The following is a 23,101-nucleotide window of genomic DNA, read 5'->3' as shown; positions in this document are numbered from 1 at the left end:
AACTGGATATAAAATGAGACTCCCAAGAGAAGAAGCCTGTACAAAAGTCAGGACAGGGTGGGAGGGCTCAGGGTGGGGAGGGGGGAACTGGAGGAAGGGCTGGGAGGGGGGGGGGGGATTTTCCCATTTTTTTTCTTTTTAAACTTACAATTTTAATAATATTATTTTTTTCTTTTTTCTTAAAAAAAGACAAAAGGAGGTACCAGGGGCTGCAAAGGGCCCCGGGCGGGCTCACACAGGGCAGAGGGGACACACAGGGGTAGGGAGCGACAGCAGAGGTGTGGGTCCTCTGTGACCCCATCCAGCCCCCCCACCACACACTTCTTGTATAGAGTCCACCCTGGCCCTGCTGCACTCTTGCCCCTGGGAGCGAGGGGAAGGGGAGGGTGCAGGGAAGCAGGGATTGCGACAGGCCCTTATCCTCAGCACCCCCCCAGCGCAGCAGGAGCTGACCCCGATGGAGGAGGCTCCGTGGCAGAGCTGGAAAGGCTTTTCCATCACTGGACACCCTCCACCAGCCCCACGTTGGGCTGGGGATGCGCAACCCCACTGCAGGCGGCTGCCCAGCAAACCCCAGCCATAGGATCCAGGGGGAAAGAGGAAGAGGAGGGTATCTGGGCTGTGCCAGACCCCAATACGCTGCCGGCTTCCCGGTCATGCCGACACCTCCCTCCTAATTCCAGCGGGCTGGGGCTGGGCACATCGGGGGACAGGGATGAGAAGCTCTCCAGGGAAGAAGCAGGGAGGAAGAGGGAGAAGAGGGAGTAACGCAGCTACAGCCCCGGAAACCCACCCCTGCACTGGGGTCCGGCGGGGAGGCAGGCGTGGGGGGAGCAGGGAGGCGGCGGGGGCAGAGGGCTGGGGGCTGCTCGCTTGGCCGTGCACCGCCGATCTGCCCCCAGTACCTCGCCGCTTCCCAGTTACTCTCCGTTGCAAATGTACAGGTAGATCGGTTGGGACTGAGTCCACGGGGCGGCGGGGGGGCCGTTACTGCGACGCCTGCGACGTGGGGTTCTCTGACTTGCTCTCCTGGCTGGAGGGCGGTTTGCTGTTCCAGGGGCTGTTGGCCCCCAGCGCAGGCGAGTTGTTGAAGCTGTCCTCGTCGTCGATGCCGTTGGCGGCGTCAAACTGCGTGTTCTCCAGCCGGGTGATGAGCCGCTCGTCCTCGTCCCCAAACTCCCCCCCCATCAGCGTGGGCTCGCCTACCACCATCACATCCTGAAAGGGGAGACGGTCCCGAAACATAATCGAGGTGGGGGGAGCCTGGGCCGCCAGACCCCCCCCCCCCAAACACCGCAGTCCCTTTCCCCAGCCATGAAGCCACCTCCTCATCTCCATTGCAGGACCTGAGGCTTGGGCACTGCATGGGGCAGCACATCCTCACCCTGCTGCAGGGGAGCGAAGCAGCTCAGGGAAGGCAGCTGGGACACCTTATTCTCCCCAGCACCCAGAGAGAGCTGAGGGGTGCTTGTACAGGCAGTTCCCAGGGGTCGGGCCCTAGACACCCCCATGGGCTGGGGCAGGGAGCCCTCCCCTCCACCCCGGGGGAGGAAGAGAGAATGGAAACGGGATGCTTACAGGTACCTGACTGGACAGGGCAAAGGTGCTGGCTGGACTCTTCTTCTTGCTGTTGCTGTTGTTGGTGTTTCCCCCACCGGAGCTCATGGTGCTGCCCCCCGACATCTTCCTTTTCCGGCGCTTGCTTGGCTGCTGCCGTGCTGGCTCCGCTGGTGGATGAGGGAGACATGGTCAGTCCCGATGGGAAGGAGTCAGTGCCCTCCAGCCCCTTGTCCGCAGTGGCATGCCTCCCAGGGCAGCATCACCACCCTCCTCCTCACCGTAGCTTCACCATCCCCCCAGCACAGGGACAGGAGGGGCAGGGGGCCGCCTGCCCCACTGCCCCCAGCCTCACAAGACGAGGCCAGGGATGGGCTCTGGGACTGGGAAAAGCCTGTGCCAAGGACAGGGCCTGATCAGGCAGCCCTGGAGACCTGCAGGCAGCAGGGCAGGCAGCGTGAGACTCACCAGGCGGAGCCACCATCCGCTGCCACTTCTGGAAGAGGCAAGTCTTGAGGCAGTCCCGGGGACTGAGGCTGTAGGTCTTGTGCCGTGACATGAGCTCCTGCATTGGTTCTAGGATTACACAGAGCTGCAGGGAGCAGACAGACAAGGGGGTTAGATCACGATGCTCCAGGCCCCAGCAGACCCACAGCTCTCTGCAGCCCATCTGCATGATCCCTCCCACACCCCAGGGTAGCCAGGCATCGGGCACCTTGGAGCACAAGAGATGGCCTCCCTAGGTCCACCCCAGAGCAGGAGGAGGCCTGCATCCCTCCCTTTTCATGCACACTTACTCGGAGGTAGTTGAGTGTGGAGTTTGAGAGCCCACAGCGGGTGATGTTCTTGGATAACTGGTCCAGCATCTGGGGGTCCTGTGCCTAGCAATGAGACACAGACGACTCAGCTGCATGCGGGCTGGGGATGGCCCTCCCATTCCCCTGCCTGTGACGGGGGTCAGGGCTGAGGTCCCCCAGCCTGCATTGCATGAAGAGGACAGCAGCCCCATATCACTCATGCCCCAGGGGAGCTCCAGAGTGGTACTCACATGCATGGCAAGGATGCTGCGAGGGATGAGCTCTCGATGCTGGCGGATGCTGAAATGCCACGTCTTTATCCTCATCATGTCGTCGAACATGAACTCTAGGTAGAGCCGCCCCTCCACACACACCTGGGCAGGGCGCAGGGTCAGGCACAGGCTGCTCCCACGTCCCCCAGCCCACATCCCCTGGGAACCCACTGCGCACTGGGGACACCCTCCCGGTGGCTCGTCCCCACCTGACCCAAGCCAAACCCAGGAGCACACACAGGGCTGTGGCCACCACGGGGACCGAGCCACGAGGGGCAGGAGAACCCATGGGCACAGCCAGTACCTGGGTGAACATGGGCTTGCCGTGCTGCGTGACCATGGTGCACTGGTCACAGTCCAGCGAGACGAAGTTGTTGTGGAAGGACTCCTTGGGGTGCTTGAGCACGTAGTAGAGCTCTGTGGCCCCCCCTTCAAAGATGCTGCGGAAGTAACGGGGAATCAGAGTCCGGCCAATCGCTGGAGTGGGAGAAGGAGGAAACTATGGTCAGTGAATCTGGATCACGCTGATGTGCCTTGGGGCTGTGTGTGTAAAGCATCCCCCACGCCTGCTCGCTGAAGGCAGCTGAGCTCTAACACCCTGCCCACAGCCCCCTGTGCAGCACAACCACCGTGTCCCCTGCCAGAGGGGCAATAACGCCCTGGGGAAGGAGGACTCAGTCTGGTACTCACTGTATCTCTTTGGTCCATCCTCCAAGCAGAAAGTGATTGTTAACATGGCGTCATCCTCAAAGAACTCCGTGGTGAAGGCATCCCACCACAGATTGTCACATTCCTGGGGATGGCAGATAGATGCTAGGTTATGGGGAGGAGAGGCAGACAGACCAACAGACAGCTTCTGGATGCCTAGCACAGCAGCCACATGCTCAGCCCCTGGAAGGCTGCATTCCTGCCTGATGGATATGGGGATGATGAGGCCTGTCTCATGGCCAAGAGAGGGACAAGGCACTTGGGGACCTGCACAGCAGGACAGGACCCCTCTGCCAAGGGGATTTCTGCTAGAGCCAAGGCAGCTCGTGAGGGCAGGCAGCAGACAGGACTCCATCCCCAAAACACACACCTAGGAGCATCCTCCCACCCTGGCCACCCCTCACTGCCCAGCTCCTCACCTCTGTCCAGTTCTGCAGCCGCTTGTTGAGCTCGAATATCCTGTAGTCAGTCTGGTTCCCGTACGGCGTGTGCCTCCTGCCCAGAGAGCAGAGCAGTCAGGGGGGGAGGCAGCCACAGGGTCCTGAGCACACGGTGGAGGGACACAGAGCCCCTCCAGGGCTGGGCAGTCAGAGCATCCCCTCCCAAACCCCAGCCAGCAGTGCAGCCCCTCTAAGGCACCCCCACCATGGGCACAAGCTCCCCTGCCAGCCCTCAGTGCTTACCCGATTCCAGGCTCCAGGTACGTCGGTGGGTACATGGGAGTAGGACTGGGGAGGAAAGAGATGCAGGCAGGTCAGTGCTGGGGGGGGAACTCCCTCCTTGCCCACCACAGCTCCCCCTTCCCTGCCTATAGCAGCAGGCACTGGGTTCACTGGAGGCAAGACCCCACACATGGCACAGGCTGTAGCCTGGCTGCTGACATCAGACAGCCCCGTGGGGTGACCTGCACCCCTGAAACTGGGCTCTGGATGGTGTTCTCTGCTCCTGCTATGAGGCCTGTGGCTCTCTAGGGACATGCCCAGCTCCTCTGCAGCGGGGGCTGGTGCCATGCAGGACGGAGGTTGGAGAAGGGGCTGTTTTGGCAGGAGCTGAGAATGCTCCTGTCCTGCATCATGCCAGGGGCTTGGCCTGACGAGGGGCTTGGTCCCACACAGCTCAGGGACCTGGGGGCTCTCTTCATCCCAAATATCACCATTTCTCCCCCCAGTCCCACCTGTGCCTGTTCCAATCCCCTCTCCCCTTGTGCTACTTCAACTCGTGTGCTGTGCTACCCAGCAGAGACACCCTAGGGTGCAGGCTGCAGGCCCCGGCTCACCCCACATCTCGATCCAGCATGGTGCCCGGGTGGAAAGGGGGGAAGGCGTTGCCGTTCGGGGGCTCCTTTGGCGAGTACAGCTTGAACGACTTAGAGGAACAGCCTGGAGAGAAAGAGGGGACACGGGTCAACTGGGGGCACCCTGCTGCAAGGAGGAGGAAGGATGCAGGACCAGCCAAGCCTCCATCAGCACAGCCCCATCCTGCCTCTGCTCCCCCCTGATGCCAGCCCAGCCCTTTCACCCCACACACAGGTCCAGGTCTTGCTCATACGGGACTGGACCCACAGGATCAGGACTGAGCTCTCAGGATCAGCAGCCAGAGGGGTCCAGCACCATCCCAGGGATCTTTCACTGGTGCCCAGTTTGCCAGTTCTCAGCTGGCCTGGCTTTGGGGATGGTGCCTGAGGGGACAGCCCCTGACGAGGTAGGGGGAATGGAGACACTGGCTGGGCCCTATCCTTCTATCCTCCCCCAGCTCCCCCTCCCATGCTGCTCCTAATCCCACCGACCCGACCCTGGAATCACACGGGATCTTTTTGCTGACCTTTCTATCGTCATGGTGACGGGTGAATAATCGCCCGGAGGGACGGATGGCTGGTCCCCAGGCAGCCACCATCTGCCGCTCGCTCGCTGGCTTGGGCAGGCAGCGGCTGCCCAGCTCGGGGAGGATGTAGAGATCCCACCATGCACCAGCCCCGCACCCCAAACCCTCGCTGTGTGCCCCCCAGCACTGGGGCAAAGAACAAGGAACCCACGGAGGACCATGGGGTGCGATGGGGCACACAACATGTGCAAGCCAGCACCCGTCTCTGACAGAAACATGGGGACACCCCCCCGGCCTGGCGATGGGAGACAAGGATTCCCATGGGATACACCTGCATGGCTGGCTCCCGAGGGGCTCCCATGCTCAGCAGCCCCCTCCTGCTGCCGGGGCAGGTTTTGGGGTGCGGCGGCAGCACCACCCCTCCCTGCGGGAGCCCCGGCACACCCCGCGGCTGGCAGGCCCCGGCACGCTGCGGCGGGCGCTGCCGAGGCACGCAGCTCCCCCCCGGCACAGCCGGGCAGACGGGCTGACCTGGATGGGGAGCAGCGGCGGGCGGCAGGCCAGGCAGCTCCGGCTCCACCAGCTCAGCCAGCACTGCTGCACACGGGCACGTCTGCCCATGCCGCGCTGCAGGCGCAGGGCACGAAGCCTGCAGAGGGACAAGGAGGGATCCCCATCGGCTGCCCTTGTGCCCGCAGCCCTGGGCTGGGCAATCCCAACACCCACGAGCTGCCAGTACTGTAGAAAGCAAGCCCACTGGTGGAGAGGGAGGCACCGCTGCCCAACTGCACATCACCGCACAGCCAAGCTGCAGGGAAGAGCACAAGGTGGAGCAACCACCTGGCTGCAATGGATGAAGAAGAGGAGCAAAGACTATCAAGGTTAAGGAAAGCAGCGCCAGCAGCTCTGGGACCCAAGATGTTCAGCTTGATGCAGCCTGTTAACTAACACAGGAGCCCAAATGACCAGGGCATCACCATCAACACCGCTGGGCCACTTGTGATCCCAAGCCTGCAGCAACAGCAATCACAGACAAGAGCCAGTCAAAAACAGAGGGAGTCACCTCCTCAGCATTAAATCCAACCTGCAACAGAGGAAATATTCATTTCACTCCTTGATCCTTGTCTTCCTGGGGCCCTGGTGCCTTCCCGCTGTGTTTCTCTGCAGCCTCTCCCCACCAGGACACACCAGTCCCTGGGGGCTCACTGCTCCTGCTCCTCGCTCCTGCCCGCCTGCAGCAAGGAAAAGTGGGGCACGGCACCATTTCCCAGTTAGCTGCTAACAACGGCAGCCCCTTGCTCTTACCCAGCATTCTCACAGATACACATTTCTTTAACAGGGAGGGAGCTTGGTGCTGGTGTAAGGGAATTTGTGCTCTCTGCTTTACCCCGCCAACTTGTGCCCAGTGGAAATGACAGCTCAACTGGGACAGCACTAGAAGCACAGCACTGCCACTTTCTCCGTGTTGCTGTTGAGTAACACGATGTCAAAGCATGCTTGATTCATAGCAAACTTCCCCAAAGTGCGTGTCTTCTGTTGGAAATGAACTGATCCTGTAGGCAGAGAGAGCAGTGGCCAGAGAAGGAGCTGCACGGATGGTTTTCTGGTCGCTATGTCTTCTGAGGAGGGAGAAAAAACTCAGACCCAGCAGGGCTTGTTCTTCAATGCTCTGTTTTTATTCACCAGTGAGAGATGGAAGGAAAAAGCCCTCATGGTTTCTTGCTGTCCTCAGTTCCTCTTGCTTCTCGGTGTGCAGGAAGGTAACTCATGAAGTGGTGAGACATGGGGCACACATCACTCTCCATCTGTTGTGCTTCTCATGCTGTTCCCTAGCCCCGTGCTCCTGGAGGTGGGACAGTAGGTGAGCCAGCCCGCTGCTCCCAGCCCAAGCATCCGTTTCCATCCTGGACCTTCCCAAGCAGGTTAATATGGACACAACCTGCTTCTGGGGCTTTGCTGAGTGACCTATCTCAGGATCTAGAGGAGGGGAGAGGAGCCTGTTATGTGACCTCAGCAACAGCGGCATCCTGACCAAGTGTTATTTTTAACACAGCATAAAATAAGTTACAGGATTCAGTGGTTTTAAGTAAGGCTAACAATAGCCTGAGGATTGATACAGGCTGCCCAGATCCTACACTCACTGTACACACACTACACGAAATAACACAGTTAACATATAGCAGCATCAACACCAACTTTTACCCACACAAAGGCCACACTGCCTGGTCTGGGAGATCCCTCCATCACCTCCTCTCCCCTTCAGGCTCCCTAGCTCCCTGCAAGCCCCATCCCACCAGGTGCCATGATCCAGACCCAAAGATGCGGCCCTTTCCCAGCCAAGCCCAGCGCTTGGCCCCAGCCGATGTCTCCCATGCCCCTGCTGCCTCCTACTTCAAGCACAGAAGATTCAGGCAGGCTCAGTGCAAGCAGGGATGCTGCTTGGCATTCGGGTGTGCGATGCCCCTGTAGACCCCAAGCTGATGGATGCAGCTTCCCTTGCCCATCCCCAGGCGCTCACCCAGCTCCACAAAAACACGTGCATGGTCGGCAAGGCAAAAAATGAGGCTGACGCTGCAGCTGGTGAGCTACCAGCCCAGACAGGCCCGAGCAGCCAGCACAGTGCCTGTGGCTGGCCCCATGGCTCCTCCTCAGCAGGGAGATGGGAGAAGGGAACCCCACAGAGGGATGCCCCAGCTAAGCATCCTCGGAGGCCAGGTCCCCGGGTGGGGGCAGGATGGAGCTGGTCAGCCCTGCACAGGGCTGCCAGGAGAACCGGAGCAAGGAAGCAGCTCTGTGTAGGCAGGTGCATGGGAAGGGAAGGCAGCGCTCTGCCCGTGACTCATGTACAGCCCGGCACTGCCCAGCCCTCTACCTGTCTTCCCCTCTGCTTCCCTGCAGGAAGCTCTCATGGTGCACTGCCCAGTGGGTTCGCTGGAGCAGGAACAGCTAAAACCCTAACCAAGCCCCCAGAGCTGGTTAGGAGTCAAGAGCACTGTGGGCACCCTGCAGAGCCACCACAGGCAGAAGAGACCAGGCACTGCGAGTGGAGCTGCCTGCCCAGGCAGGGGACACACAGGGCCTTCCCTGGTGCCTGGCAGGGAGAACAGAGGGCAACGCAGGCAGGACTGCACTCCACTCGCTCTGCCCCACCAGCAAGGAGCTGCTGAGGACAAAAGCATAGGAATGAGTGCCTGCATCACACCCCTATACCTGTGGCTGCCAGCAGGAATTGGTGCTACCCATCCCAGAGAGGAGCGATCCCTGGTCGGGCAGCCAGCACCCTGTGCTAGCAGCAACACTCAGCAACGAGGCTGCGGCTCCAGAGGCTAAAACCCCCTAAATATGATAAAGAGAAGTGAAGAAGCGGGGTTGAAAGAGGCCGCAGGGTTGCGGCTCAGCCGGGAGCATCCTGCTCCTCCCAGCAGCCCAAAGGAGGTGAAGAAGAGAGGCCAGGCTTCGCTAGAGGCTGTGGATGCTTCCCGGCATGCACCGTGCCTGCTTCCTGGCTGCCTAACGAGGCTTTAAAGTGTAAATAGCGGCATTGTTTTGCAGGGCTGCCTCGCCGGGGTGTGGAAGCCCTGATAGCTGCAAGAAATCCATCTGCCCAGCCCAGTTCATGTGCCTTCGCCCAGTGGCGGTGCCTGCTGTCCAAGAACTGGCAGGGCTGTGGGGCAACCATAGAGAAGCATCCAGAGCAATGGGGCAGGCAGAAGCACATGGAGCAGGCTGTGGTTTGCCCCACAAAGCTGCCTTCATCTCTTCTTCCTCCTCTGCTTTGGGAAGGGTTGGAGTGAGGCCAGTCGCAAAGCCCAGTGTCGTTGTTAAGCTGGAACCCGGGCAGCACACACCGAGGCATGGCACAAGCCATCATCAGTGACACTCTCAACTTGCAGAAACGCAGAACTGAGCCAGCAGAAGCTCCCGGGACACCAGGATTTCCAGGGAATAAGAGACTCCGTTCATGGAAGAGACCACGGGATGATGCCATGGACCCAGTGGCATTCAGAGACCAAACCGAGCCAGCACACCACTCATTCCTGACCTGCACGGAGGCAAAACTTGCAGCACCACCCACCCTGCTGCATGCAGGGATTACCCTCTCACTCTTCTCAAGCCACATATCCAAGCCACAGAGCTTATCCTGACCACAAGCTGCCTCCCTGCCTGCACCACGTGGCCGTGCACGGTGTCCCCTGTGCGCAGGGCCGCAGGGAGGGATGCGTGTCCCAGCTCCAGGTTGCACCACGGAATTGCACAATATGGTGAGCATCAGTGATGAGCACTACACTGCCCAAAAAGCACCACACGAGGAGAGCGTGGTCTGCGATATGGATTTCTGGGTCGAGGCTCAGAGCAGCCCCATAGCCTCAGGTGTGCCGGAGCCCAGGGTCTCCCCCGGGAAGGGCTCCTATGGAGCTGGGTACTCAGTGGGGACCTCCACTGCCCAGTGGTAACCCCAGGGATGCAGGAGTCTCCCCTTTCCTGTTTCAGCCCTCCGATGATTCAGACACGTGGATGGGGATTTCTCCAGGAGGGAAAACGGGAGAAGAGCACGCCCTGCCAATTGCAAAACAGCCTGAAAATTGAATCACGTCCAAGGCTGCAAGCCCCAGATGCAATCCCACAGATAACCCAGTTTCAGCTCCACTACTATCAACTTACCACGAGGCAGTCATTTCCTGCGACTCTCGGGGAAATATCCCACTGTCCCTAATTACCTCTTTCGGCTCGCCGCCTCAAAGACGATCCATAATCAAACAGTGCCGGTTTCAGCCTCAGCAATGCACCTTTCACAGCCTGGCCACTTTCCCTCTCGCTCAGACCCCTGTACCTTGGGCCCCTGCCACCCTGCAGGGCTCCTGCGGCGGTCAGTCTCCATCCCTCCCACAGCACACACTGGGGCAGCATCAGCAACAAACGGTGTGGGAACCACGGGGATGGAAAAAACCCACCCTTTTTAGCATCCCATGAAAAAACCCTCCTGACAAACCAGAATTTTCATCTTCAGAGTCTCTTTAGGCTCTGCAGCAGGAAGGGAAATCTCACAGCCACGGCCAACCACTGCGATGGCCCTGCAGAGCCTGCAACCAGCACCTCTGCTCCTGCTCCCGGCTCTTCGCCTGCCATGCATGCGGTGGAGCAAACCCACATGGCGCTGTGGGACTGCTGCTTGGGGCAGCCCTCCATGGGGGGCAGGATCTGCTCCGGAGGGCCAGAGCTGAGGCAGGGTAGCAAGAGGGTGAGGTCTGTCCTTCTGTCGGCAAAGGGGGATCCCCAGGTTGATCCTCAGAGCGCCGGAGGCTGTCGGCCCCCACGTGGTGCATGGAGATGCAATGCTCCACCTCGTTCCTCGTTGCTGCCGACGGCGCCGAGTGCTGCACGCTGGGACCCGTAGTCTCCGGAGACGGGGCAGCCTCCTCGCTCCATGTTGTGTCCTAGGTGGAGCCCCGCAGCCCTGGCAGGCAGCCAGCCGCCCGCTCCGAGGGGGATAACTCCTGCTGCGAAGATGGGATGCGGTGGGAGCTGGCGCCTCCCCGCTGCCCGCACCAGGGCGGCGTGTGCCCGGGGGCAAACCTCGACGCTGGGGTGCAGCGCTCGCCCCGAGGTCCGGACCGTGCATGGATGGGAGAGACGGTGTGAGCACGGTGGGAACCTGCTCGCTGCAGCTTGCAAAGCGCATCCATTGCTTCTTCAGGCTGTCAAGGCAAGTCTCTGCTCCCCCTGCTCAGCCTGAACTTCTCTCTCGGTAGGACTTGAGTCAAGAGGCAATATGGGAGCGGCTGAGCAAGGGACTGGCAGGCTCTGGCAGCACTGGGGACAGAGCAAACGCTTGTGGTTGCTGGACTCACCGTGCCGCTGTGCTGGCAGCACATGCTGCCGCTGGCACTGGGGCTTGGGATGACCAGTGCGGGATGGAGCCAAAAGCCCAGGGAGCGAAGGGACAATCACACCTGTCTGGTGACCCCAAGGCATGAGCAGCCCAACCTGAGCTCCCAGCCCCGGTAGTGCTGTACAAACCATCTCCACCATGGCAGCACAGCCCCAGGGAAACCCTCTCTGCTGGGCATCCCCTGTTGTAACACCAGTTCACCCAAACTAGAAACGTGGGTCAGCAAACCTCAGTGCGGCAACCACTGCAACCCATGAACACAGACGGCACAAACAAGGGCAGGAGCACCCCATCCCCAGGTTGCTCGGAGCATGGGATCCACTCTGGGACAAGCGCTGCTGCTGCCCCGCCAGGCAGGGGACAGCCTGCCCATATCCCGTTCCCACTCAAGCTCCCTCTGCTCCCACAACACAAGGGGATGTCACTGCTCTTCAAAGAGAACTGGAAAGAGGCTCCAAGTCCCCAGCCTGGGGCACCTTTGCTCCTAGCAAACTTCTGTGGCCTTTCACTGGCCTGTTCCTATTTCACATGGGGTGTGACCTGCTGCAGGCAAGGGGAAAAGTCCCCAGCAGACACCAGGTAAAAACCTGCACCACCAAACCCTCCACCGCCAGCCTGTCCCCCCTTGGATCACAACTTTCCTCTCATTCAAGCAGCACAACCTGCATGTGGCTCTGCTCGGCGCTTCCCTCCCCAGTCATTAAGGCACGCTGGGATCACAGACCTGGGGTTTCTACAAAATCAGGAGAGCAAAGACCACGTTTGGTTCTCCTTCAGTGAAAACTACAATTCTCTCACGATGAGAACACGCCAAAACCTGATGCTTTAAAGAAGGAATAAAGACACCGAAATTTACCCGTGCTTAAAACAGAAGCCACAAGAGCCGATGCCTGGCGGACACTGGAGGAGTCTCTGCTAAGGTGCAAGGTGCTATCAGCAGCATGGGGAAGAGACTGGGAAGACCTCAGGTGTTTGCTCCCACCCTGCTGGACACCCACGAGCTGGCTTAGCCCCTCCTGGTGAAAAGGAAGCAGCAGGGGGGTTGTGATATGGGGGGAGCACTGCTCTGGGCCCTGTGGTTCCTGAACCCACTGCTCACACCTCGCCCAGGGGCTGGCTACCACCTCTTGTTCGGGCTCCTGCTACAGCACCACTCTTGGCAGGAGCTGCTCCACAGGCTCCTGTCGTGGTGCCCAAGCTGCAGCGAGGGGACCAGAGCTGCCTGAGCTGAGGAAGCCCAGGTGGCACTGCCATAGTGTCCTTATGGCCCATCCCAGGCAGGCGGGCTGGATGGGACCCACGGAGGTCAGAGCCAGGCTGGCCACCAGAGATCAGGACAGTCCATCACAACAGCATGCTGTGCTGGGGGGGATCAGGGGACCCCTCTGCAGCCCCGGCACGCTGATCCCCAAACTGGAGCTGCAGCACTGAGTCGCCCCAGCCCCAAGGATACTGCACCGACCTCCAGGCCCTGCTCCAGCTGCCCTGGGCCCAGCCAGTGCTTTGTCTATCAGGGAGGATGAGCCCCTCTGCCCACAGCCCCTGAGCCTGGACCTCCCCGTGGGCAGCTCCTGCAAGAAGTTGTGCGGCACCCTCAGGACCTCTGATTCCCTCCGAGGCACCCGTGAGAGGCTGCTGGGACCCTCCAACATGCAAGCAAGGATGAAGTTTCATCGGGCAGTGAGGGGAGGCCAGCGGGCAGCCCCTGGAACCGGGCAGCGGCACTGACAGCACCCACGGGGGGACCGGGAGGGTGCGGGGCAGCTGTCAGGGAGCTCGGGCAGGGGATAGAGCCAGGGCAAGAACAAAGAGAGCTGCGGGCTGGGATGGAGCAGGGCACGGCGGGGCATGGGGGCTGCCGGCAGCACCCCGCGGGGCCGGGGATGCCTCTCTGAAAGGCGAGAGCTGGGGGATGGAGCGAGGAGACAGGCGGGGAGGGGGGAACAAGCAGGGGAGCTGGTGGGGAGGGGATGAGCTGGGAAGGGTCAGGGATGCACAGGGGAGCTGGGGGAGAGGAGAGGGACGGGGGAGCTGTGTAGGGATGGGGAGAGGAGCGGGGAGGCAGCGAGGAGCTGCGGACAAGGATGGAGCCGGAGCGGGGGCGAAGGGGCGGGCCCCGGGGCAGGCAGCGGTGCGGGCGGGCAGGGGGCTCCGGGGCTGCACCGGGGCCGTGCGGGGAGCGGCGGCGCGGTGCGGCCGCGCACAACTTCGCAGGCGCGGGGGCGGCGCGGGCGGGACCCCGGCCCTCCCCTCCCTCCCCTCCCCTCCGCACCGAGCGGGGCCGCCACCGGAGGGGAGCGGGGGGGGGGGGGGGGTCGGGACCGGGAAACTTCGGCGGGGGGGCGGGGTGACTCACGGCGCGGCGGCGGGCGGGGGTCCGGTGCGGCGCGGGCGGCGGGCGGGCGGGCGGGCGCTGGGCCGCCGCGGGGGCGGGGCGGGCGGGGCGCGGGGCGGGGCGGGGGCGCTTCCTTTGTCTGCGCCGCGGCCGGGACCACAATGGCTGCGGCGGCGGAGACCGAGACCGCTCCCCCCGCAGCGCTGCTCGGCCCCGCGGACCGGCACCCCCGGGATGGGGGATGCGGGATGCAGGAGCCGGGTCCCGCCGGGGAAGGTTTCCTTCCCCCGGCAAAGTTTGGGTAAAAATACCCCTTTTCCCTAGTTCGGTCTGGGTTTGCTTTGAAGTTTCCCAGGGTTTTTTTTTTTTTCCCCCTGTGAAACTTGTTTCCCTTTTCTCCCAGTTTCTGGCGAGGAAAAATAAAACACAAGCGTTTCATCGGGGAGGGGGTATTCAGTGTAAAACGTGATGGTTTGCCATTGCCAACAGACCCAAAGGGTTTCCCTCCCTGACAAAACTCCAACCTCTTCCAACCAGGAGTGTTTACAAAAAATGGAAACGTACGATTTACTACTTTTTTCTTTTTTTTTTTTTAATACTCCATTATGAAAATTTCCATTGAAAACCATCCCATTTTTCCCCATTCCCCCCTTGCCCCACACCTGCCTCCACAAGCTTGCACTGCCTGCTCTTGCACATCAGCCTGGCACACACCTCCACTCCCAACCCAGCAGCAGGGGCGAGGGACAGCACCCCAGAGTCTAGTCTCACCCACCCTGGAGCCTCAACAGCCCCCAGCTCCGGGTGGGAGCACCCGGCTCAGCACACGAGGCTGTCACAGGCACACAGACACACACGGGTGCATCTCTCCCTGCACACACTGACGGGCCCCATGCACTCACACATCTTCCAAACGCCTCTTGGCACAGCCCAGCCGGGTGTGCACCCCCCAGGGCACAGGCACCTTCCCACACCCCATCCCCTCCCCAGAACAGCCGCTGTGGGGTAACACAGTCGGGTCCCACTAAGCACACTTGTCCCCCCAACAGTGCATAAAACCTCAGTAATGAGGGTTTGGGGGTACTCTCTGTCTGTGCACCCTCAAAGCCCTGCACCTGAGGAGCACTGCGGGCAGCCTCCTGATCCCCAACCTGGTGTGCTGCTGGCTGGGACCAGCTCTGCAGCAGTATCCCCCTGTTCCTGCCCCTCACACTGAGTGAGGCTCCATTCCCATGCTGGTCCCCATCGCATCATCATGCCCGATTTCCACTTGCAGTGAGCAGCGCTTCGCAGGAGCACGTGGATAAACAGAGCAGAGCTCTTTGTAAAATCCTGGTAAACAGAGAGAAAAACTCACTATAAACCCAAAAGCCTTGGTGATGCCCCGCTCCACGAAAGGTACGTGTAGCTGGAGGTACCCACACTGCTGGCGCTGCAGCATCAGGACATGGGGAATGCTGTGAATGCCTTGACACGCTGCCCATCACCCTGCCAGCCTGTTATCTGCATGTCAGCAGGTGAGATGCTGCAGGCTGCTACCTGCCATCCATCGTCAGGCCAATCAACCACACTGACTGGAACACCAGTGACAGCTATGACATGGCGCAGCCCTCCTGGTCAAGACAGGCCATTAAACATAGCCCGCCCATATCCCGTTCCCACTCCAAGGCTCAAGGATGCACGAAGCACAGCCATCCACCAGCGCTCAACACCATGTTGTTACTGCAAAACACTCCCAAAAGGGGTGGTTTGCCCCTGTACCAGCACCAACGCCATGGCCAAGGGGACCAGTGAGAAGCCCCCACTAGTCCCCAGCCTGGCACATCCACAGCAAACATGCCCCAAGCCATTTATCCCGGGGCTCAGCAGCCCTCTGGGACTGCTCACGTGTCCCTGCTCGGCTCTGACGACAGCGCTGGACTGGTCCACGTGGCTGCAGCAGCCCCAGCTGTTTATGGTTATAGCTGAGTTAATAATTAAATAGATGCTGGATGGAGAGCAGAAGGGCTGGGATGCAGCTGGGAAGCGTGTGTGGCAGCAAGGATGGTGGGGGGAGCCCCTTCCTCACGATGTGCTTGTGCAAGGGGGAGCAGGGGGTGATTCCAGCTTCCTGGGTTTTTTGTGATGGGGCACCGCATCCCCTGGATCCCAGCCCACGCTCTCCCCCTCACGAGGGCCTCACGCCTGCCTGGGTTCCCCAAAGCCCAGCCCTGTTCCAACACCCAGTGCAGGTCTCAGCCAGGCAACTGGCAGCAACCTGGGAGCAGGAGTGAGCAGAGGGATGCACCCTGGACACAGGGATGGGAAGAGCCCGGTGGGCACCGTGGCAGTCAGGGAAGCCCAGGTTGGGGCTGGGGCTCGTTGTGCCCACAGAGCAGTGTGAGGGATCCAGTGCGAGTAGGGCAGCAGAGGCAGGGCACGCTCACACTGACACCTGGCAGGCGCAGAGCAGGGATGTGGACACATGCTTACATCCTGCAACTGTCTGAACAGCAGCAAGAGTGGGGCACCGCCACACACATGCAGATGCAGCCTGCAGTGATGCACACACCCCAGAGCCCCCTTTCTGAGTACAACAGCCACACACCCCCATCCCAATCCTACCACCTTTCAAAGAGAAATACACTTTGCTTCCCTGTTTCTCAAGGAGGGGCTTCTTCCCCCCCTTAAGCTAGGTACGCCCAGAACAAGGGGGGCCTGGGCCGGGAGAGGCCCCCTTTTTTTGGCTGGAGAAGGCATGGCTCCATCTTTCCTAGCTCCATCTTTCCCCAGGAGACAGGCCTGGGGGAGGCTGGAAACTCAACGGTGAGTCATGCTGGGCAGGCAGCAGATCCTGGGGGCTCCTGGGATTAACCCTTCTAAACCAGAACCGCTTCCAGACACCCAGAGGCTCATGGAAAGCCCAGGGGTTGGTGGGAAAAGACAGCTGCCAGGCTAAGGTGCAAAGTTATGGGGTCTCACCTGGAGCATCACACAGGGGATGGAGTCGGGTACACAAGCACTGGACAAGCAGCAACCAACCGACCATCCCCTCCGAATGGAGGAGGTGGAGAAAGATTACAGAGGGTGCAGGACCCCAAAGCACACAGGGTTCATATGGAGTGTCCACCCTCACATCACGATGGGTTGGCCACAGCAGTCCCTGGCTGGCCATATGCTCTGAGGGGATGGCACAGTCAAAAACCAAGCTTTGGCAGGTCCTGCTAGCAAGGGGTTTCTGCACAGCACCAGGGAAATGTCCTTCAGCGTTCCCCTGCTGTCCCTGAGACACTGAAACGTTTGTCCTACAAGAGTTTGCCCCGCATGGCCACTGCATGGCCACCCGCAGCAGCAAGCCCCGGCCCCTTTGGCAGGAGCCCAGGGCCAGCCTGCCAGAGCCGCAGGGTTTTAAGGCTCCTCCAGAGGCTCCAGGTGGATTCGCTCATGTTACAGGAATGGTTCATTTTACAGCCCCTTTCCTGGCCTGGGATCCCACGGTGGGGAAGGGGTGACACGGAGCATGGCTGTGCAGCCCCAGCATCCTGCATCTGCTCGCTGTCCCCAAAGACCTGCACCTCCTCCAGGGCACAGGCACTGCTGCTTCAAGGGAAGCTAAGGCACAGCTCTGGACACGCAGCCCCGCAGAGCACCCCGGTCCCTGGCCTGCTGCTCCCCCTCCATCCCCTCCACAGAGACCTGCACAGCTGGCAGCTGCCCCCCCAGCTCCCAGGGATAAGCACAGAGCTGGTATCCCCCACACGTCACCATGCCCTCCTGTGTTGGAATCCCTCCAGGAGCAGGCAGGGGACATCCCCCAGGGCCACGGCCACATGCAGGTGACTCAGTGCAGGTAAGTCTCTATCGACAGAGCCCACCCACACTGCACTCCCCATGCAGTGCTGCCGAGTGCTCCGGAGCAGCTCTCTGAATATAGCAGCATCAAATAGCTCTATCAATAATGCATCGCTTCTGCTTCCTCTCGTGGCTGTGTTTTCGTTGCTAACATGCGTGTCCTTCCTGTTAGCGGCTGCCTCCTCCCCACCAGCTAGGCCAAGCAGGGACACGGCTGCCTAGAGAACAACAGTGGTCCAACTCCCACCAGGAGTGGACATGCAGCCCCATCCATCCAGCTCAGGGGCAGGCCGGGATTAGAGAGGGACCGAAGCATACCCTGGCAGCAGGCACAGAGCCTCGGCACGCTGCGGCTGCCCAGAGGATTTGGCAAGGGCCGCTGAGCTGGGAGGAGCATGACAGCGTCTCCCTAGCCTCAGTGGAGAAGTGCCCCTCCGCAAGGATTCCTGGCACCCTGCTATCCCCCATGCCTCGGCAGCACCCCATTCCCGACCCCAGTCACTGCTGCCCCTCACTGGGCTCCTCCAGCAGCTCTGTGCTGCCATCCCCGGCAGGCAGAGCGCCCTGGCTGCCTTGCTGCTGCCTGCCCCTGCCCCAGGCTCACCCCGGGCCGGTCGGTGCAGGCAGGTCGGGGTGCCCGGGCCTGCCCCGTGCCCGGCAGAGCTGTGTGCACGCCATGCGGTGTGCTGCCATCTCCTTCCACTGCCGAGGAGGCAGCGCAAGAGCCTGCTGCCAGGGCCATGCAGGGGAACGGGGGGGTGGGCAGCGGGAGCCCCGACCCTCGAGGGGAGCCTCCTGTGCTGCCCTGGCTGGAGGAGCGGGCATGGGGGGGAGCAGGGGTGGCACAAACGGCTGCTGCAGAGCAGGAGGGTGCAGAGCTGCCCCTGCCGCGGGGGGCTGACACCCCACAGCCCTTGCCCAGTGTCCCCAGCATGGCTGGTGTCCCAGCCCGGCTCCACAAACCTGGCTGTGCTCCCAGCACCAGCCCCTCACTGTGTAGAAGCAGGGATGGGGCCACACTCCCACAGAAAGCAGGGCTCTGTCCCTGTCTCCCCGGCTCATGCCTGTGACCCCCGCACTGCGGGGCCATCCTGGGGCAAGGCACTGTCACCCGGGTGGGTGTAAAGTGACCTCTGGGACCTGCCTGTGGATCCTGCAAAGCCAGGGTCAGAGCAAGACCCTGCAAAGGGGGAGGGAGCTGCACCCCACAGGGCCCCCCCAAGAAAGGAGCTCAAGAGGGGTGTGGACAAGACGTTATCAGCAGCTGCACAGGCAGGGTGGGATCAGGGCCGGGCTGGGGTTGATGCCTGCAACAGGGGAGATTATGCCCTGGGTCTAACGTTTGCCCCCATCAGTGACCTGCCTGAGAGGGAAGGGGACAAGAAGCTATGGGGGGGGCTGAGCTGACAGCTCTGTGGGAACCCTGTCCCCCCTGACACCCACCAGCACCCCTGTCCAAGGAGGACACCCCACGTTGCAGCAAACCTCCCAAAACCCTGCCAGCATCACCCCTGCTGTGCCCACCCCATCCCTGCCCAGCAGAACCCCCACTACAGAGGCCCTGGGTGGATGGCTGCCATCACCCCTGCTCCAGGAGGGGCCCAGCAGCCCCCTGGCAGCCCTGCCAGTTCCCCAGCACCCTACCCCTGGCACGGGCAGGAAACCACAGCCTCAGCCTGCAGGCAGGCCGATAACCGTCACCGGCCCCATCCCGCCTGCACTCACCACCACCCGGGGAGGGGGCACACGGTACAGAAGAGCTGCACCCACACCATGCACATGGCAGCCCCACAGCACCCGTGTCATCCTGCACGGAGCTGGGGGCTCTCACAGGCTGTGCCAGCCATGCACAGGATGCATGTCCTGCACCTGCACAGGGCACATCCTGCCCCAGGATGCACCAGCAGCATCCAGCATGGGCACACGTGCTGCCAGCGCGCTCCTGGCACGGCACACAGCCCTGCACCTTGTGTGTGCAAGCAACACGGATGTGGCTGGGGAATCCCACAGCACACAGGGGGAGGAGAAGGTGGGGGGAGTGAGGTGAACACACAGGGGATGGGCAGGAGGTACCTGCCCTGACTGGGGGCGTGCAGCCCCTGCATTGCTGGCTATAAGCACTGCTTGCCCTGGGGGTCTCATCCTGCTGTCTCGCATGCACCCACTGCTCAAGGGAGCAGCTTTCACAGCAGCTTTGTGTTGAGCAGACAATACCATCTCTGGAGCAAAATCAGAGCCTGGCACCAGCACCCGGTGCTGAGCCCACCACTAACTCATCCACATTTCCCTGGGTAAAGTGGAGGCAGCAGCAGGGTAAGCTCGCACTGACCCCAGGGAGTGCTGCCATGTGCTCAGCCTCAAGCCAGTGCCCGAAACCCTGAGGAACACTCTGTCAACCACCAGGTAGCCACAACCCCATCCTGACATTGCCAGATAGTGCCAGGTACAGGCAAGCAACATGATGTAAGTGGCATCTCCTGGGCAGCCACTTTACTGCACAGAGGGGAGCAGGGTGGATGGCACGGTCCACCCAAGCATCACTAGTCACACGAAGAGAGCCTGGGCAAACGCACATGGACATGCAGGATGAGGCCTTGGGACCCGCTCACAGCACACCCATGTGCATCCCAAGGTGCCAGGCAGCCCCAGGGGCTGTTTCAGAGCCAGAGCCCACCCACACTGGGGCTGCCTGACCCCCCCGCCACAGTCCCTCTCCCAGTGCATCTGTCACAGGAGGCATGTGGCACAGCTCGGCCTCGTGACGGCGGGGGATGCACAGAGCCAGCCCCGCACAAGGGAGGGAAATGGCAAAGGGCCGGGCACATCCATCCTGGGACCTGAAACACGTGGGTCGGGGAGTCCTCCCTCCTGCCCACGGGCTGCACAGGCAGGCTCCCTGTGAGGCGGCCTAGGGAAGGTGCTGACCTCCGGAACATCGCTTCCCTGCTGTGAAGCTGAAGCAGGAGCCGGGCTCTGCTCCCCTCCTCCCCTCTGCACCGCCACCAACACTACAGGGGGACAAATAATGATCATAATAAAAATGATTACAAAAGCCAGCGTGGTGCATGCTGGGAGAGCAGCGCCCCAGGAGCCAGGACCCAGCCGGGGTCTGGATGCCAAGGCCTGCCCACTGCAAAGGGCTGAACCGAGCAGCAAGCCCTGCTCCTGGCACCCCAGGCACCCCGGTACCACTGCTGCTGTGCCTCCTCCACCCAGCCTGGCGCGCTCTCCTTGCTCACAGCTCCACCTCTGCGGTGGGGGCCAAAGTCCCCCAATCCCCGTTGACCCCAAGAGCTCCCCACCACCCTCGGGCACAAGAACCACAGCAGGTTCCTGGCTAAGCAGCACCTCCCTGCCCCAAAGCTCTTGCAGAGCAGGGTGAGGAGCAGTGAGAGGGGTGCAAGAGGAGGTGCAGTGGGGCAGGATGCACCCCTGGCGTGGCAGGGACCGCGTCACCCGCCTGGGAGGGTACAGTTTCTAACGGGCACGGCTGAGACCCCCCCCCAGCAGCAGCTCCCAGGCAGGAAACTCCTCCAAGTTAATGCAGCCCCAGAGCAGGCTGGGCAGCGGCTCATTAAATGTTTCTGGCTGGCGGGAGGCCAGCGGCAGAGCTTGTTTTCTCTATATTCCGATAAACAGTCCGGGGAGGGGAAGGGGGAGGGGGGCGCAGGCTCTGGATGTGCCACCCAGCCCCGGCGGGCAGCGGGGGGGGGGGCACCCACATCACACGCACCCGTGTGTCCTCCAGCACCGGGGGACACGGATGCGGCGACAGCACCACACGAAGCCACCCGCAGGGATGCTCCCAGCTGCGGGGTCACCCCTCAAGCCCCTCCCTGTCACTGCATGGAGGAAGGACCCCCCTCTTTGCGCCCACCAACATGGCGATGACATTCCCGGTGGCACAGGGCCAGCTCCCCGGGGATGCGATGGGACCCTGCCGTTAGACGCAGCCGCTCTGGCTTCACCTCTGCCCAGGGGCCACGGCAAGGCTGGGGGTGGCGGGAGGGGGGGTCCCAGGCGCGGGGGTGCGGGGTGCCCGCCGTGCGGGTGCTGTGGCTGCTCGGCCTGGCTCGCAGGGAGGTTCACGTGACTTTCTGCTTGAGGAAGCAGCGCTCTGGCAGCTTCCAGTGGGAGATGGAGGAGGAGGATGGGGGAAGGGGCCGCCTGCCTTCATGGAAACACGGCGGAGAGGCGCAGGGGAGGGGAGGGGGGGGCCGCCGCGCAGGGGCACCCCTTGCCCGCACCGGGGATGCAGCTGCAAACCCCTCGGTGGAGGCAGCGCTGGGGGATGCGCAGGGACCATGGGCTGTCACTGCATCCCGCTGCCCCCCAGCATGAGGGTCCCAGCCTGGCAGGAGGCTCATAGGATCGCCAGGCACTGGATCACTGTCAAAGGAGCTAGGATGAGAGGCGTCCCTGCTGTTCTCCTATAGGTACCCCAAGTGCTGGCTGCCCAGGGAGAGCAGAACCCCTTCCCTGGGGCCTTCCACTGGGATCTGGTGCTGGAGAAGGCTCCGGCAGCCCTGCGGGACCCCTGCCCTGACGTGCCCCCAGCACAACAACATCCTGCACACAGCAGCAGGCGATGCAGCCAGCACAGCATCCCCAGACCTGCCTCAGGCATCAGGGTGAGCATCCCTATGGCAGTATCCTTGACCAGTGCTGAGACCTACCAACTCATCACACCCCCAGGGTACCCCAGCAGCCCTGCCAACCCATGGGGGCCAGGCTGGAGGAGACACCCCAGCACAGCCATGAGGGGGTGGCACCCACATCTACCAGCAGCATGCCCAAGCCCCTCCAAGGACCCTGTGCCCCACACCCACGTGGGTTGAGAGGCACCCCACAGAGCTATTGCCCTGGCCATGGGGGTCTAAGATTACACAGTTACCCCCCCACATTGCCAACTGCATACCTGCCTGCAGGGTCCCAGCCCTGGGGTTACTACTGGCACCCATAGTGTGGGGCACCAGCACACATGCTGTTGGGTCCCAGCCCCGTGAGCAGAGCTCAGCATCCACACTAAGGGGACTCCAGGACCCATGCGGTGGAGTCCCAGCCCTGCAGCCAGACCCCAGCACCCTGCAGATTTCAGCCCTTACAGCTGGACCAGAGCAGCCATACCATGGGCACCACATCCCTGTGCCTGCACTCAGCGGCTACTCCACAGTGCCGAGACCCCAGCCCTCCACACCTCGCTCACCCCTGATCTACAGCTGGACCCCAGCCCCGAACCACAGCACCCGCGCTGAGTTGTTTCCTGCCCCACAGCCAGCTCCCAGCAGCTATGCCTCGGGCACCCAGCCCCACAGCCAGTCACCAGCATTAACGCAGCGGGGACCCCAGCCCCATAGTCAGACTCCAGTCCCGTTCTTCGGGGACCCAGCACCGTAACCAAATCCCAACACCAACCCCACGGTGCCCCAAGCCCCACAGCCAGACCCCAACACCACCGAGGCTCCCGCCCCATAACGGGCCCCCAGTCCCCGGCAGCCCCCCGCCGCGCGGCACTCACCAGGGCATGCACAGCCCACTGACATCTTCACATGCCTGGCCCGGCCGGGGGTCGCTGCGCGCTGACCGGGCCGCAGGGGTCTCGCATGAGCGGCGCGCCGCGGGTTCCGGCGGGCAGCCCCGCGCGGCCGCGGGCACGGCCAGGGGCGGGCGCGCCGCGGACCGGCGGCAGCGGGGGCGGGCGGGGCGGGGGCCGCGGCGGCGGAGCGGGAGCGGGGGCGGCTGCGCCGGCGGCGGGCGGGCGGGCGCGCCTCTGCGCATGCGCGAGACGTACCGTTCCCCCCCCCCCTACACACACCCTCCCCTTCGCCCGGCGGGCGCGCTGCGTGCGTGCGTGCGCGCTCCCGAGAGCTGCCCGGTGCCGCGCACGCGC

At 62.2% G+C, this 23,101-nt stretch overlaps 1 protein-coding gene across 2 annotated transcripts; it reads right to left on the bottom strand.

The window, feature by feature from the left end:
• Positions 1-643: 643 nt before the first annotated feature.
• LDB1 (LIM domain binding 1) lies at positions 644-22,860 on the bottom strand. Of its 2 annotated transcripts, none has more exons than XM_061372529.1 (11): positions 22,730-22,814; positions 4,611-4,713; positions 4,018-4,062; positions 3,754-3,829; positions 3,317-3,419; positions 2,931-3,103; positions 2,606-2,728; positions 2,355-2,438; positions 2,026-2,149; positions 1,585-1,727; positions 644-1,218 (listed from the first exon to the last, which is right to left on the bottom strand). In XM_061372529.1, the coding sequence occupies exons 1-11, from the start codon at positions 22,752-22,754 to the stop codon at positions 988-990; spliced, it is 1,230 nt and encodes a 409-aa protein (XP_061228513.1). In that variant the 5' UTR covers positions 22,755-22,814; the 3' UTR covers positions 644-987. The 2 variants fall into 2 exon arrangements, with proteins under 2 accessions (XP_061228513.1, XP_061228512.1); XM_061372528.1 differs by having other exon boundaries at positions 645-1,218; positions 1,579-1,727; positions 22,730-22,860.
• Positions 22,861-23,101: the final 241 nt, after the last annotated feature.

This window comes from Neopsephotus bourkii, unplaced genomic scaffold (genome assembly GCF_033783945.1).
Source record: "Neopsephotus bourkii isolate Nb327-2 ecotype Australia unplaced genomic scaffold, CSIRO-AGI_Nbou_v1 NB_1615, whole genome shotgun sequence".
NCBI classification, from domain to species: Eukaryota; Metazoa; Chordata; class Aves; order Psittaciformes; family Psittacidae; genus Neopsephotus; species Neopsephotus bourkii.
This window is presented reverse-complemented; position numbering and strand designations above follow the sequence as displayed.

Excerpts from the sequence above, each read along its gene's own strand:
- LDB1 (XM_061372528.1), bottom strand. The coding sequence starts at position 22,754 with ATGTCAGTGGGCTGTGCATGCCCTG. Across the intron at positions 2,729-2,930 it reads GCAAGCCCATGTTCACCCAG|GTGTGTGTGGAGGGGCGGCT; the intron begins GTACTGGCTGTG and ends CGCCCTGCCCAG. Across the intron at positions 2,439-2,605 it reads GCAGCATCCTTGCCATGCAT|GCACAGGACCCCCAGATGCT; the intron begins GTGAGTACCACT and ends TCTCATTGCTAG.